Source organism: Dipodomys ordii, unplaced genomic scaffold (genome assembly GCF_000151885.1).
Source record: "Dipodomys ordii isolate 6190 unplaced genomic scaffold, Dord_2.0 Scaffold24, whole genome shotgun sequence".
NCBI lineage: Eukaryota > Metazoa > Chordata > Mammalia > Rodentia > Heteromyidae > Dipodomys > Dipodomys ordii.
Genome location: NW_012267240.1, coordinates 8,068,076 through 8,084,320, shown reverse-complemented (window position 1 = coordinate 8,084,320; position 16,245 = coordinate 8,068,076). Strand labels below are relative to the sequence as shown.

The 16,245-nt window shown below is 36.4% G+C and overlaps 1 protein-coding gene across 1 annotated transcript in view; it reads left to right on the top strand.

Moving 5' to 3' along the window:
- The window catches only part of Gpr158 (G protein-coupled receptor 158), a 357,473-nt gene that overhangs the window by 245,873 nt on the left and 95,355 nt on the right, over positions 1-16,245 (top strand). Inside the window, exon 5 of the mRNA XM_013014644.1 lies at positions 9,655-9,723. Within this exon, the coding sequence (XP_012870098.1) occupies positions 9,655-9,723 (69 nt within the window). The remainder of the gene's footprint in view (positions 1-9,654; positions 9,724-16,245) is intronic.

Below are 16,245 nucleotides of genomic sequence, written 5' to 3'. Positions count from 1 at the left end.
TCTTCTCTGTTCTGAAATTCTTTTCTTCTCTTTCTTTTTTTGTTATTTCTCACCTCTGGTTTTTCTCTGAGTGTTCGTCTTTTTGTTGTTGTCGGTCTCTTGGGGAGATTAAGCGTTGGAACTCGAACTCTCTTTTTGGTTGGAGAGAGCTGTGGCGGTTCCCTACTGCCCCGTCGCCATCTTGGTCCCCCCTCCGTATTGAGCTATTTTAAAGAATATAAAACTATGTATGCCACTCTAAACTTGATTTTCGTGAAAAGGGTAAGTTTAAACTCATAAATTATCCTGTCACATTAAAAATGGGCTTTTTATGAGATCTTAAAGATGAGAAATAATGTACAAGACACTATGTTGAAAACGAACTTTACAACTTGGGTAAGGGAGGCAAGAGTTGGAGATGTGGGAAGGGAAGGGATGGTAGGGAAAACAAAGGACCGAGGTAACAATGCTCTATAGGAAATGTACTTATTACCTTACTCATGTAACTGAAACCCCTCTCTACAGTATTTTTTTTACAATAAAACATGTATATAATGACATAATATCCAGATAAAGTAATATGATAATTTTGAAAATCTTTTCTATAAAACTCAAGAATGTGAAGATGGCTCAGTGGTAGAGTGCTTGCCTTCTATGCATGAGGCCTTGGGTTCAATTCCTCAGCACCAAATAAGCAGAGAAAGCCGGAAGTGGTGCTGTGGCTCAGGTGGTAGAGCTTGAGCTCAAGAGCTGAGGGACAGTGCCCAGGCCCAGAGTTCAGGCCCCATGACTGACAAAAAAAAAAAAAAAGTTAAATTTACTAGCGTATTTTTACAGTATCTGAATGAACTCTTACTTGTAGCACTTTATACTTTAATGGTATTGCATATTTTGTTATTATATAATTCTTTATTGTGTTTTATTTGGGGTAAAAAAATCACTGAATATCAGCATGAGTGGTCAGGGTAAACAGCTATGACTCTGGAAATAGCAGTGGTGGAAGGCAGAAGTCTTTCTGAGTCTGCCACTCAGCAGCCATTGAGCTTCCAAACTGCTTGCCTTTGCTTCCTCTGTCTTGGCATGTTCCCTCAGGGGCTGCTACTGCCTCCCTGCTCTGTACCTTCAGAGCTGCTGCTTATCCTTGAAGCAGAACTTCAAGCTGGGCCTTCGGACACCTGCTGTATAAGTGAAGAAACCAAAGCTCAGAATGTTAAGCAATTTGCCACAGTCACCCAGTTAATAAACAACTAATATTGAGGTTTAAAGACATCTGAATGGCTGGTGCCGGTGGCATACTTCTGTAATCCTAACTCAATTAATTCAGTGGGCTGAGATCTGAGGATCGTGGTTCAAAGCCAAACCAAGCAGGGAAGTCTATAAGACTCTTATCTCCAATTAACCAGCAAAAAGCTAGAAATGAAGCTATGGCTCAAGTGGTAGAACACTAGCTCAGGGTCAGGGTCCAGAACCTGAGTTCAAGTCCCAAGACTAGCCACCCCAAAAAGAACAAACAAAAAACCCCACAATCAAATAAAAATAAAGATACCTGAATGTAAAGTCCACATGGTTTTATCCATGAACTTATAATACTCAGTGTTACTTACATTTCAATTTGAAAATCTGTCGTGGCCATAACTCTGTTTTATATCATTTAATTTTTTTATTGTAAAGATGATGTACAGTGGAGTTACAGTTATATGAATAAAGTTATGAGTACAGTCCTCGAACATTTTTGCCCCCTCCTTTGTTTTATTGCTGAAAATTCTAAAGAACTAAGCTTGATTTTGATTCGCTATGTTTTGGGTAATTGTTCCTTGACACATTTCTGTAAATCTGGCTGAATTTTCAATATTTCTTCATGGATCTTAAACAAATGAACGATGTTTTACAAACTGGATGTAGTCTATTCTCATCCATTTATGTAATTGTTAAAAATTTTGAAAAACAGTGCTCCCATTCCTCTCAATATTAACAATTTCTTTAGCATCATCTTTTTTGTAGTTTATTTATTTATTTACATCACCATGGTGTTTTCCCTTTTTTTAACTGTATTTTTTTGTAAGGGTGATGTGCAGCAGGGTTAAAGTTACATAAATAAGGTAATGAGTGCATTTATTTTGAACAGTTTTACCCACTACCTTGTTTTCTGCTGCTTTCCCTCCCTCCCATGTCTCCTTTCCCTCCTCCCAAGTTGTAAATTTCACTTCCAACATAGTGTCTAGTGAGTATTGCTGTTGTATTGGTTCACCCATTGTCCCATGGTTTCTGTGATTCCTCATCCCTTCCCCTAATCAGATAAACTTACCTACTGTATTTTAATTTCCACTTTCATTTTTCCATTTTTATTCCATTTATGAAGCTTTCAGAATGGACTTACAAAGGCTTATATGACAGATATCAACTTGTAGACAAAGAACTAGCTAGTAATATTATACAAATTTTATCAAATTAGGGTACCAAATCAGAAACAATGACCACAGAAAATAAACGAGAGGAGAATAAAAACAAAAGACCAAAGAAATAACTGCAAACAGTACAATAAAAAAGAAAAAAGAAAAACAACTAACCACAAAACAAACATCTTGTTTCCATATCATGGAGATCAGTTCAATTAACCTCATTTTATGTGATCATATGTACATAGCTGTTCAACTAGTATGAACCTATCCTAAGCATGTATTAATTACTACAAATGAAGGAAATCATGGAATTTATGATATTTTCCAAGTCTTTCCATTTCCTTACAAATGGAGAGATGTCATTCTTTCTGACTTTTCTATGGAAGCATAGAATTCCATTGTGTATATATACCACATTTTCTTGATCTATTCATCTACTGAGGGGAAGCAGGGTTGATTCCATATCTTAACTATGGTACATAATGCTGCAGTGAACATAGTTGTGCTGGTAGCTTTAGTATGACCTTGTTTGTGATCCTTTGGGTAAGTGCCTAAAAGTGGGATTGCTGGGTCATAGGGGAGCTATATGTGGAGTCTTTTGAGGAATTTCCATATTGCTTTTCAGAGTGGTTGAACTTCTGCCAACAGTGCAGTAGGGTTCCCTTTTGGCCACATCCCTCCAGCATCTGTTGTTATTAGATTTCTTGATTATAGCCATTCTAACTGAAGTGAGGTGGAATATCAATGTTTTTTTGATTTGCAATTCGTTTATGGCCAGAGAAGTTGAGCATTTCTTCATGTGTCTATTGGCTAACAGTGTAGTAGTGTTCCCTTTGGCCACAGCATTTGTTACTATTTGTTTTCCTAATATTGGCCATTCTAACTGGGGTCAGGTGGAATCTAAATGTAGTTTTGATTTGCATTTCTTTGTTTTTTGGCCAGAGATGTTGAACATTTCTTTATGAATCTATTGGCCATTCTTATTTCCTCTCCGAGAAGTCTCTTTTTAGTTATTTAGCTCACTTATTACTGTGGTGGTGTTTCTTTGAGTATTTGTATTTTTTTTGAGCTCTAAGTATATTTTTGATATGAGGCCCTTGTCTGTTATATAGCTAGTAAAGATCTCCCAATCTGTGGGCTTTCTTTCTTTTCTTTTTTTTTTTTTTTGTCGGCCCTGGGGCTTGAACTCTGGGCCTGGGCGCTGTCCCTCAGCTCTTCAGCTCAAGGCGAGCGCTCTACTGCTTGAGCCACAGCGCCACTCCAATCTGTGGGCTTTCTATTTATCTTGCTAGCTATGTCCTCTGCCATGCAGAAGCTTTGCAGTTTAATAGCATCATCTTTACATCTGTTTCCCATCTACATGTGTAAACATGTTAGGCATTCATCAGTTTTCATTGGATGTCTCTGTACATGAATTTTCTCTATAGAAATAGGAGAAACAAAAGTGTTTTTATGAGTCTCTTTGCCTGCCTGTGTAGCCAAATCTTTTTTTGCAAGTAATAGCAAATATAGAACCTTGGTTTAGAAATTATAAATGGAGTAGCCCATTTCTGTAGAGCAAAGAAATAATAACATGTCATATTAATTATTTTAATTTAGACCAGATTTTTATCTTATTTTTTCCTCTGGGCAACTACACTCTAGGAAAATCTTACAACCACAGCAGGGTTTTATCTTACACCTCTGTACTTTGCATCCAGGATTATGGAACTTCACATTGACTTTCATATAATTTGATAAAATTACCATAATATTACTAGCTATGTCTTTGGTCTACAAGTTTGATATCTGCCTTACAAGCTTTTATAAGTCCACTCTGGAAGTTTCAGAAATGGGGAAAGCGGAATGAGAATGGAATACTGAGATAATTGGAAGTGGAAATGGAAATAAAGTGAAATGTTCTCTTTCTCGTGTAAGCTCTGAAATTAAATTTATGAAGCGAGTCAGGCTCAATACTGACTGGCTCCCTGGTTCATATTCTCCTGGAATTATCATGAATATTAAGACTTATAATTTCATCCATGTAATAGGTGCTGAATAGAAACTTATTAAGCAGATATTAGTTATTAGATATTAAATTAGATATTAAGAGGAGTTTTATTTTGACTTTTTGCTTATTATAAAATATAATGGTAGAATTTTCCATTAATTGAATTGACACATTTAAAGGACTTTTTCAATTTTATTTTACCATTTAAAAATATATTTCATAACAATGTATAACTACCTCCATCCAAAAAAATTAGAATGTCTCTAGGATAGTTTACCTTGATCTAATAAGACTTCTTTTGACCATTGTTTATATATACTCACAAGGTCACACAATCTTACTTTAATGTATAAATATTGTTGAGCATCCTTTAAAAATGTTTTTCAAGAATTTCTCCTTCAACAACTCTAGTTAAAAATAGTTTTCTAGCCAGGTAGGAGCTGGTGGTTCACACCTAGCTTGAGGATCACAGTTCAAATCCAGCCTGCACAGGAAATTCCCTATGAGACTCTTACCTTCAATTACCACCAGAAAACTGGAAGTGGCACTGTGACTCAAGTGGTAGAGCGCTTACCTTGAGCAGAAGAGCTCCGGGACAGCCCTCAGCCCGAGTTCAAGCCCTACAATGAACAACAACAACAAAATAGTTCTAGCCAGGGACTAGTGACTCAAGCCTATATTCTTAGCTGCTCAGAATGCTGAGAACTGAAGATCATTGTTCAAAGCCAGCATGTTAAGGAAAGTCTGTGAGACTCTTATCTCCAATAATCACCAAAAAGTCAGAAGTATAGCTATGGCTCAAGTGATCTGAGCCTTGAGTGCTCTAGCCTTGAGCAAAAGAAAAACCTCAGTGATTAACACCAAGACCCTGAGTTCAAACCCCAGGACACACACTCTCTCTCTTTCTCTCTCTCTCTCTCTCACACACACACACAAACAAACAAACACACACACATTACCATTTCTATCTCAAGCAAAACTGTAAAAAAAAAAAAGGAGGGGTGAGAGGAACCAATGGATTACAACTGAAGACCCAGAAATGAACCCACCGACCTATAGCCACCTAATCTTCGATAAGGGAGCCAAAAAAATAGAATGGAAGAAAGATAGCCTCTTCAGTAAATGGTGCTGGAAAAATTGTTTAATCATTTGTAGAAAACTAAAGCTAGACCCTTATATATAACCCTGCACAAGAATCAACTCCAAGTGGATCAAAGACCTCAGAGTCAAAGAAGATACCCTGAAAACATTACAGGAAGGAATAGGAGAAACCCTAGGTCTCCTTGGCACAGGCCGAAATTTTCTTAATAGAGACCCAGAAACACAACAAATCAAAGAAAGGTTGGACAAATGGGATTGCATGAAGTTGCAGAGCTTCTGCATGACAAAGGACATAGCTAGCAAGATCAATAGAAAGCCCATGGATTGAGAGAAGATCTTCACTAGCCATACAAAAGACAAGGGTCTCATATCTAAAATATACCTTGAACTCAAAAAATTAAATCCCCCAACAACAAATCCTCAAAGAAACAACTGCCCAATAAATAAGTGGGCTAAAGACATTCAGAGAAACTTCTCTGAAGAGGAAAGAAGGATGGCCAATAGGCACATGAAGAAATGCTCAACCTCTCTAGCCATAAAAGAAATGCAAATCAAAACAACATTGAGATACCACCTCACCCCAGTTAGAATGGCTATAATCAAGAAATCTAATAGCAACAGATGCTGGAAGGGATATGGCCAAAAGGGAACCCCACTGCATTGTGTTGGGAGTGTAAACTTGTTCATTCACTTTGGAAAGCAGTATGGAGGTCCCTCAAAAGACTCCACATAGAGCTCCCCTATGATCCAGCAATCCCACTTTTAGGCATTTACCCAAACGATCACAAACAAGGCTCTACTAAAGCTACCAGCACAATTATTTTTATCACAGCATTATTCACCATAGCTAAGATATGGAACCAATCCAGATGCCCCTCAGTAGATAAATGGATCAAGAAAATGTGACATATATATGTATATGTGTGTTTATATATATATATATATATATTCTATGCCTCCATCAGAAAGAATGATACTGCCCCATTTGTTAGGAAATGGAAAGACTTGAAAAAAATCAAATTAAGTGAAGTAAGCCAGGCCCAAAGAAACATAGGTTCCATGGTTTCCCTTATTTGCAATAACTAGTATATATCTAGGACAAGCAGAAAAGGTCAAAAGCTATGTACATATGACCATATAAGATAATGCTAAGCAAAATGAACCCCAAGGTAGGGACACAAGAGGTTTAATCTTTCTTGCTGTCATTTTTAATGTACTTATAATGTACTGTGTGATTTTTTGTCTGTTCTTCCCCCATGGTATAACCCCCATTTTCATTGTATTTGATTCCAGTGCCCTGCATCTTATATATACATTCTTCTAACTTGGGGAGGGGGAGGGAAATAATAAGATGCTGAAATAAGGATACAGGTTGGCCCACTGTACAATGAGATGTACAAGACACTATGTTGAAAGTGAATTTTACAACTTGGTGGGAGAGGGAGGTGTTGGGGAGGTAGGGAGAGAAGGGATAGTGGGGGAAAGACAAAGGAGGAAGTAACAATGCTCAATAGAAAATGTACTCATTACTGTACTCATGTAACTATAACTGCTTTGTACAGTATCTTTACAATGAAAATATACAGGTGGAGGAGAGAAAGGAACAACAAATGAGAATAACAGAGGGAGTGATATATGCATTTTTGCAAATTTCACACAATGATTAGTACAAGTAACATGTCCTGTGTATGTACCCATGATTCCACTTATACAGGAATAAAGACAGAAAGATCATGATTCAAGGACAGCTAAGGCAAAAACATGGAGAGGCTGTATCTTAAAATCAAGCCTGGCATGGAATCTCATGACTGTGGTCCCAGCTATAGTAGAGGTGGAAGTTAGAAGGATCAATATCGAAGGCTGGCTCAGGCAAAGAGTGCAAGATTCTATTTGAAAAATACCTAAAGCACAAACATGTTGGAAGAATAGTTTAAGTAGTAGAGCACTTGCCTAGTGAGCACACACATGCATTTACAAGCACGCATGTGCCTGCATGTGTGTGTGTGTGTGCGTGCACACACACACACACACACACACACCTGTGGAATAGAACTTTTTTTTCTTGGTTTCTGATATTTTGTTCATTATCTCCATTTTTCATTCATACTGTCGCCCTTCCTATACTTGCTTTACACAGTCAGTATATTATTTACAATTTTACATTAACTTTGTCACCTTCATAAGTCACTCTGAAAGTTTAACAAGTGAGAAACCTGGGATGGGTCCAGAATGTCTAAACCCAGTAGGACAATGGGGGAAGTGCTTGGGGGAGGGAGCCTCGTCTATGCCGTGAAGACTCAACCTTCATATTTCTGTTCATCCTATATGGTCATGAAGAATATTTTGAAAGGAAAGAGTGCATATTTATACTAGGCCTGATGTTTGATTCTGGAACCAGAATCAGAGTGTAGTTTATAAACTGAAACTATGGTCTTCTCTCTTGAGCCAGGAGCATGGCCAAGCAAGTATGAAGACGATTACACATTTCCATTGGAAAAGGAGGCAGGCAATTCATCTGACTGTAAAAACCAGCATGCAATGTCAGTGTTGCTGTTGCATGGCAGTAATGGCTATAACTCTACCACAGAGTTTACTGGCTAAAAAACAGTCAGAAGGTACTATATGATGGAAGAACCACTGAATTACACAGCATGTTCACAACCCAGAAAAAGCATCTGGGTCTCTACCATTAGGCTGTTGGCTTCTCTTGGAGTCATTTTGCATCCTAAGTCTAGATTGGAATTTGGCTCTAGCTCGCTATCCCTCAGCAAGTGTCTTTTTTACTACACTGTAGGTTTGTTTTTGTTTTTGTTTTTCATCTTGTTTTCAGTCTATAGTATTGCACAAGCCCTTTTACAAGCAGTTTTGGGATTCTGAGTTTAATGATGTTGTTTCAGAAAGTTTAAAACATGAGCTATAAAGCATTTATAATTAAGTACACTTTGCCAATGTAATTCACCAGTTTAGTTTATGTGTTGTCTCAGCAAGGGCCGTAATTTGCCATGTTTGAAATTCTACCAGCCAAAATTCATTTAAACACTTGAGATAGAAATTTTCTTTTCACGGAAACATCTGCTAGCTAAAATAATAATCAATATCAAGCAGACACTAAGGGCCTGGGATGTAGTCGAGCAGTAGAGTTATAACCTAGCATGGTCAAAGACCTGGACACAAGACAAAAAGAGAAGAAGCCACTCATAATCATCTCTGTTCACTAACTAATGTTGTTCCTCATCTCACATTCTTAGAGTCATAAAAGCTCTTAGTTCCACCTTGATTTTAGAAGAATTAGAATTTTGTCTTTCTGGCTATCCAGTTGCCAGACAGTTTTGTAAAAATGTAATGCACTCTTGTAGTTGGGATTTTCAGCATCTTTTATTCAGGTATGTTTAATACATATTGATACATGAACTCATTGAAATGAAATTTACTGTTAGAAGATAAAATTGACTTTGTTCCTTTATTTTGACCCACAGTTCTACCCATTTTGTTAAAGAAATGTACTATTTGGAGTTTAGCAAAATTAAGATAATTAGATACATTTTATGCTTAGCAAACTAAGTGTTCAGGGAACTTATTTGACAAGCAACTTGGTTTTTTGGATTTAATGGAAGAATAAATAGTTCAGCTGTTATACAAGGTGAGATTGTTCTCTTAGTTAAGATAATTCATATTCTTCACAGAGTTGAGATACATTGGTGAGTATGGACTAATATAATTGAGTATAGTGGGAGATATATCACTGAGATTCCAAGATCTTATAAATGAGCCTATTTAATCCACAAGAATGATCCTGCAGGTATTTAAAAATGATTAAAGAATAGCAGTCAGTATGTACTGCTGGCTTATACTTTGGAAGTACAACAAATATTCAGTGTTCGTGAATTTCATGAATTGACATAATTTTCAAGGTAGAGTTTTCAGCTGCTTGGAACTTTCAGTGATTCCAACTTGACATAAATTCCCATGACACTACTGTTGATATCATTAAGTCTCTCATTACCTTTATGGCCAGTCATTCTGCATAGTTCACTTCTTTGCTTCCTAAATGCTAGACATTTTAAATTATGTATTTAATTCCTTCAAAGAATGCTGGTTCAATAGTTCAAGAATTTTCATAATAGTTTAAGTTCCTTCATGTCTAGAAATGTAAGCTAACCATAACATTTCCTTTTCATTTTTTAGAGCATCAGGGCATCTGGCCTTATCCTGTTGGAAACGATTCTTTTTGGGTCTCTGCTCTTATACTTTCCAGTAAGTAACAAAATTGCATTTTATTAGCCATTTTTATTTTGCTTTGCCAAAATTGTGTGTGTGTGTGTGTGTGTGTGTGTGTGTGTGTGTGTATGTATGAATATATGTATTTAGGTTAGCAAGGACTTAACAGATATTCAAATTTTACTCTTATCATTAGGATAACCTTAGACAAGTTATCATTTTAAATGCTTAGTTTCAAATGAAATTCATTATACTTTTCTTTCCAAGTTTGTGAGGTTAAATGTGTAAGTAAAATAGTGTATGAAAATCACACTTGGTATATATACTTTATAGATACAAACTGGTATTAATTTCTTCTTTCTTGACCTAAATTAGAAAACAGAGACACTCCAACTAGTAATGCTAGAAAATCCCCTGTGGAAAAATAGATATGAAAATGCATTTAATAATGAATATCATATGTTTGACATATGTGTGGTACCAGTGCCATAGCTGATCATTTTATCATATTAGTACTGTGTCTATAAGAAAAAGGTAAGTACCAATTTATTGACTTAGTTCAACCAACTTGTGCTCAGCTGTTGTGTGCTAAGCAGCACGATAATTTGATAATTTCTGGGAATGGTAATTTCTGGGAATGTTGTATGAGAAGGATAAACTTGATTTCTTCTCTCAAAAAGCTTACAATTTACAGGAAGAAATGAGTCAGTACACACAACTGTAATACAGTGTGACAAATGCTAAGAGGACAGTGAGAGCAGGATGATGTAGAGACACTTAGAAATTGTATCTCACCAAATCTATACCAATGGAGACTCAGAACTGAAAGATGAGTATATGTCAGAGAGTAAGATAGGTTGCCTAGATATTATGTTCCTTTTCTTGCTGCCTCTACCCAAGCCTTGTAGAGGCTTTATCTTCTCTCCCATCTCAGTAATTAACTACCTCAGAGCCCCACAGCTCTCATTCTATGATCTCATAGACACAGTTTTAAATAAGAATATTTATATCTTGAGGACTGATAAATTTCTTTCTCCAGCTTAGGCCTTTACTCTCTATTACCTTCATGAAACTACAACAAAATTGCCTGCTATGGTTTTAGCTGAGTTACTGATCACTGATTTTTATGTTCTTTCTGGTTGCTCAGGCCAAAAACCCAGGAGTCACAATTGATACTTGTTTTCTCATATCCACTGGGAAACTTCTCAAAATGTATCAGCAATCCAGTCAATTCCAGTCATGTTCACTGCTGTACCTTGGTCTTGGCTAAGAACAGTTTTTTCTAGATTATTACCATGATCTTTTACTAACCCTTTTCTTCCATGCTAGTATCTTAAAATCTGTTTATTTTCAAAACAACTGTACATTTTAACAGCAAAGTTAGACTAATCAAGTCACTTTTCTCAAAACTATTAAATGATTCCCTCCTTTCTTTATAGTCGGAGGTAAAATCCTTACAAACACCTCTAAAGCCAGACAAGATTTGGACTCTGCTTACTACCACCCCATCACCTTAGTTTCTTATCTTCTCCTACTCAGTGTTTAGATCAAGCACTCAGGTCTTGAATTACATTATCTACTTCCCTTTAAAATAGAAATATATTTAAATTAATTGATATATTACTATTATGGTAAGAATGTGTTTTCCAGCCCAAATTTCTATGTCAAAAACCAAATCCTCATTGCAACAGTGTTGGGAGGTGGAGCCTTTGGGAATGGAGTTAACATCCCAAGGGCTCTGTTTCCATAAGGGAATTAAAGTCATAATAACAGAGATGAGGAATTGTAGTCCCTTTTGTCTTTCTGCCATCTACCCTCAAGGATGCAAGAAAAAGGTGTTCATTCAGCATCAAGTGTCAGCACTTGATCTTGGACTTTATGGCCCCCATAACTGTGAGAAATACATTCCTGTCTCAGCTACTTTCATATAGCAGTCCAAGTGAATTATGACAATGTTTTTATTTTTCCATAAAATCATCCATATTCTTTTTTCTAATTTACTGGCATGGTTTTGTGCATATTAATATTAGAGGCAATGCACTAGTATCAAGATTGAGTATTTTACTGATAATACTCTTCCTATATAAATAGCCATGTCATGCAGCATAACATTCAGTCTTTACCAGGGACAATGAGATATTTAAGCAAAGTCATAGAATCAGCTAGTGAGGAAGTACAATATCTGAAATGTTCTAACTAATCTGACAAATATTCTTAATAATCTGAACATCTGTTGCTGCTATTGCCCTTTTTCCTAAAACTGTTATTTTGTTGCCAATCACTAGAGTACAGCTCCCAAGGTTATACTCTGTACCTTAGATTTTAATTAGGTTTGTATTTATGCTCTGAAGATGAGTAAAATTATTTTACAAGGATATGAATATAGCATGAGATAAGGGGTTATAGAAGATCCAAATATAGTAGTGTTCAAGTGTGGAAAAGAGACTAATTTCATTTTATATGAGGATTAAAAAAGTTTATTTTGATCATTGATAGTGAAGTCTGGCTACATGGGAGCATGTGTATATATGTGGGTGGACATATGTGAAACATTCTTGAAAAGATAACTGATGCAGTCATTAGGCCAGAACATACTGGCTTTCCTAGGATTTGCAGAAGTTTATAACTTTCAACCACATACAAGATGAATTTCCCTTATCTGAAATGGGTGGGACTAGAAGTGCTACAGATTTGGGAGCTTTTCCTTAATTAGAATATTTGCATGGATTTTATCACTTGAATATCCTCAGTCTGAAAATCCAAAATCTGAAGTGCTTTAGAATCTGAAACAAAGTTTCACAGCATTTCAGATTTAGGATTTTGAGAACAGGGATGCTGAACCTGAGTAGTCAGAAGGTCTAATGGCGTAAATATATATAATCAGTACCTTTCCAGTTTGTTAAATATCTTACTCTCTGGATTCTGGTGTGGACTATATCACGATTGATCATGAAATTTCACTGAGGGTTATCATTTATTTTATTTAAATTTACTTGAATAAATTTACAGAATTGTTTTTAAGGCTGGGAAAATCCATGGAAGGAGAATTGGGATATTCACAGATCTACTGTGTTATGCAATGAGCTTTTTATTCTTTTTATGCTGCATATTGTTGTTCAGATTTGCAAGAATTAAGGTTATTTTTGCCTTTTTCAAGCAATCTTAGACTACAGACAATTTCATAACAATGCTTATATTGGAAAGTCCAAATGAGAGATTATCATCTTTGTGCAGATGAGGACAAACCAAAATCGGACTAAATTTAGCATTGTTATAATTGTTAGCAGAGAGCTAAAGCATTTAAAGCATTTTCTTACAGATTTTCTCAAGAGAGTCTCATGATTTGAAGTCCATACATTTGTGAGAAAATGATTCCTATTCATGATCACCTAAAAACTTTTGTGTAATGTATAGAACAGGAACTTTAAAAACTTGCAGAAAGCCAGCCAAAGTGTTATTTCTAATAATTAAAGTAAATAAAGACATCATACAAACTGATAAAACATGTTATTGATAATATAAAATCTAGAAGTTTTTCTGCCTTGAGTGTAACACCAGTTTCATTTGATAAAGTGGGCACTTTCCTCCTCACATTACTTATTTGGTTAGCAATGTGCCTATAGAAGACATCACTTCATGTAGAAAGACAATATTATTCTCAGTATGCCTAACCTTCCACCCTAGCCCAGATCTTATTTTAAAAAAGATATGGAAAGTACTAGAATTAAAGGGATATCAGGGGCTGGGAAGGTGGCTCAGTGGTAGAGCTGAGCGACAGTGCCCAGGCCCAGAGGTCAGGCCCCGCAACTGGGGAAAAAAAAAGGCAGATATCAGACACACCCAGTCTTTGCCAGACCTCTTTCATTTATAAATGAGAAAGAGAGAGAGAGAGATTGAAGAAAATTGCCATGGATCCAACTTTTTTCAGATACAAATGAGAGAAAGTAATGGGAAAATCAAGAAAGAATCTAGTCTCTTTACTCTAATGATACTTTACACAGAAAGTATTGATAAGATATTTAAACAAGCCAGGGATTCCTATGTTGTATTCCTTGGGAAGTTACTCCAGTAGGTCTCCAAGGAAATGAATGGCACAGAGGATGAGACAAGGAATCCGTTTTTAATAGCCCAAGATTTGGCTTTAAGTCACAGTGTAAAATTCATATAAACTTGGATGAACTATGTTGTTGAACTACCTAATACACTTTTATTTGTTTTATTTTGTTTTGTGGTTGTGGGGCTTGAACTCGGGGCTTGTCCCTGAGCCAATTTGTGCTCAAGGCTAGCATTCTACCACTTAAGCCACATTGCCACTTCCAGTTAATTGGAAAGAAGAGTCTCATGGGGACTTTTCTGCCTGGGCCTCTTCAAACTGCAATCCTCAGATCTCAGTCTTCTGAGTAGCTGGGATTGCAGGCATGAACCACTAGTACCTGGCTTCTTATTCAACTATTTTGCCTATGAATATGGTCATTTCTTTTTCTCCATGCTAGTACAGGTGCTTGAACTCAGAGCCTTGGCACTATAACACTTGAGTCAAACCTCCAGCCAATTGGAGATAAGAATCTCTTGGGCTTTTCTGCTAAAGTTGACTTTGATCCCTAAATCTCAAATTTCTGAGTAGCTAGAATTACAGATGTAAGCTACCAGGACCTCATCTTATCAGATTAGTTTCAGTGGTATAGAACCTAAATCACTAAAAAGGTGTTCATTTGTTCTATGATCACCCTAAAACTTGGACTGAAAAAAACTTTTCAATATAGAAAAAGCCCATCCAGAGCCGATGTGTCATCTAGATGTAGAGGAAAAATAAGAGGTTATTTCTCTCATGTACAATGTTTAAGGGAAGGGAAATAAAGGAGATAATTCATAGTGGAAAAGAGAATAAGTAAATGAGACCATGCAACTATAGCTAAAGCAGCTAAGCTTTTAATCTGCGACTGTTATTGTTTATGTCGATTCTGAAATTGTCCCAGATTTGCCAGTGAGGGCCCCTTCAGGCAACCTCCAAGTCCTATTTCATATCCCATCCTTCCTTAAGCACTTTCCTACTCCCTACTGCAACAGAATGTTCCAAGCTCATTCTATCTTTTCCTTCTGCCAGCTCTGAAAACAGCCTTTTCTCTAAGGATCCCTGGTTCTTTTTAGGGCAAAGTGGAAGCAGTTTGGTTCTGAGACAGATTCAGTTCCACTGTGAGAATATGGGGTAGAAAGTTCCTAATTTTATAGACAGGCCAGTATTTTTAACCTATTCCAGAAGGCATCTCACTTGGTGTCCTTCAGATCCATTTAGATTTATTTATACTAGAGCAAAGCAAAAATAAAATCAATTGGAAAGAAAGTTGAATACTAAATTTAACAATGCTGAGAATACAATAGTATGAGGAGAGTGGTTTCATGAAAAGGTAGGTTAAGAAGTATGAGATGAGGAGACTCTTAAGTCAACAAATGCGAGAGATGTTCAGTAATATTGAGGGTGAAGTACATCAGACATCTGGACTGCCTTATTCAAGGGAACTTGAGGAGTGTAATTAGAAGACAATACATTCTCTTCTATAGGGGAGCTTAGACTAGAAGAGACAGTTACAAGAGCCATGTATTTCTGTGCTGTTCCATTTATCCACTTAGCTTGTACCCTGTCAACCTATCAGAATTTGGGGTGGCCGTGGTGGGATCATGGAAGATCATGGAGGATGTCCAAAGTGCATATCCTAGGATGATTGATGGAGTCTTTGATCAGTGGCATGTTAGGAGTTAACTAATAATCTCCATTTAGTTGAGTTTTTTAAATATGTAAAAATATGGATTTTTCTTTTAAATTTATTGTTATTGTAAAGGTGATATAAAGAGAGCTCACGGCTATATAAGTCAGGTAATGAGTACATTTCTTTTTGAACAATGTTGCCCCTTTCCTAGCTCTCTCCCAGGTTTTCCCTCCTGTCCCAATCCACACCCACAAGTTGGGTGTGGATTGGGACCCATTAGTTCATTTTCAACATAGAGTCTAATGAGTATTATTGTTGCATTTGTTCACCCTTTGTCCCTCCATTTTTGTACCTCCCTTACCCTCCCAAGGACAGGTTAAATCAACAAACAAGACAAAAGGAAATAGAAAAAAAAACAGCAACAAAGGAAAAAATACCCTGAAAATTCTCTTGTTTCCACTTCCTGGAGTTCATTTTGATAAATATTATATTATATGGTCAGATGAACATAGGTTTTGGGCCTGTGTGATCCTATCCTAAGAATATCCTCCTTTGTTCCCACGCTGTGAATGCCTAGAAACTTGTATAATTTTATCATGTCTGCATGGGTGTTTTTTGCCATCCAATGTGTTTATTTGTAGATTTATAAGCATATTCTAGTTACCACAAACGAAAGAAACCGTGCAATCTATGTTTCTTTTGGTCTGTCTTACTTTAACATTTTTTTTCCAATTCATAGTTGTAAGACTTTAAATAAACTGAAAGAGCTGTAAGCAATTGTGATTTGGAGCCTTGGCTTTACGTATCCATGAGAAAAAAACAATGTTGTCATCTTTAATAGAGTAAATATTCT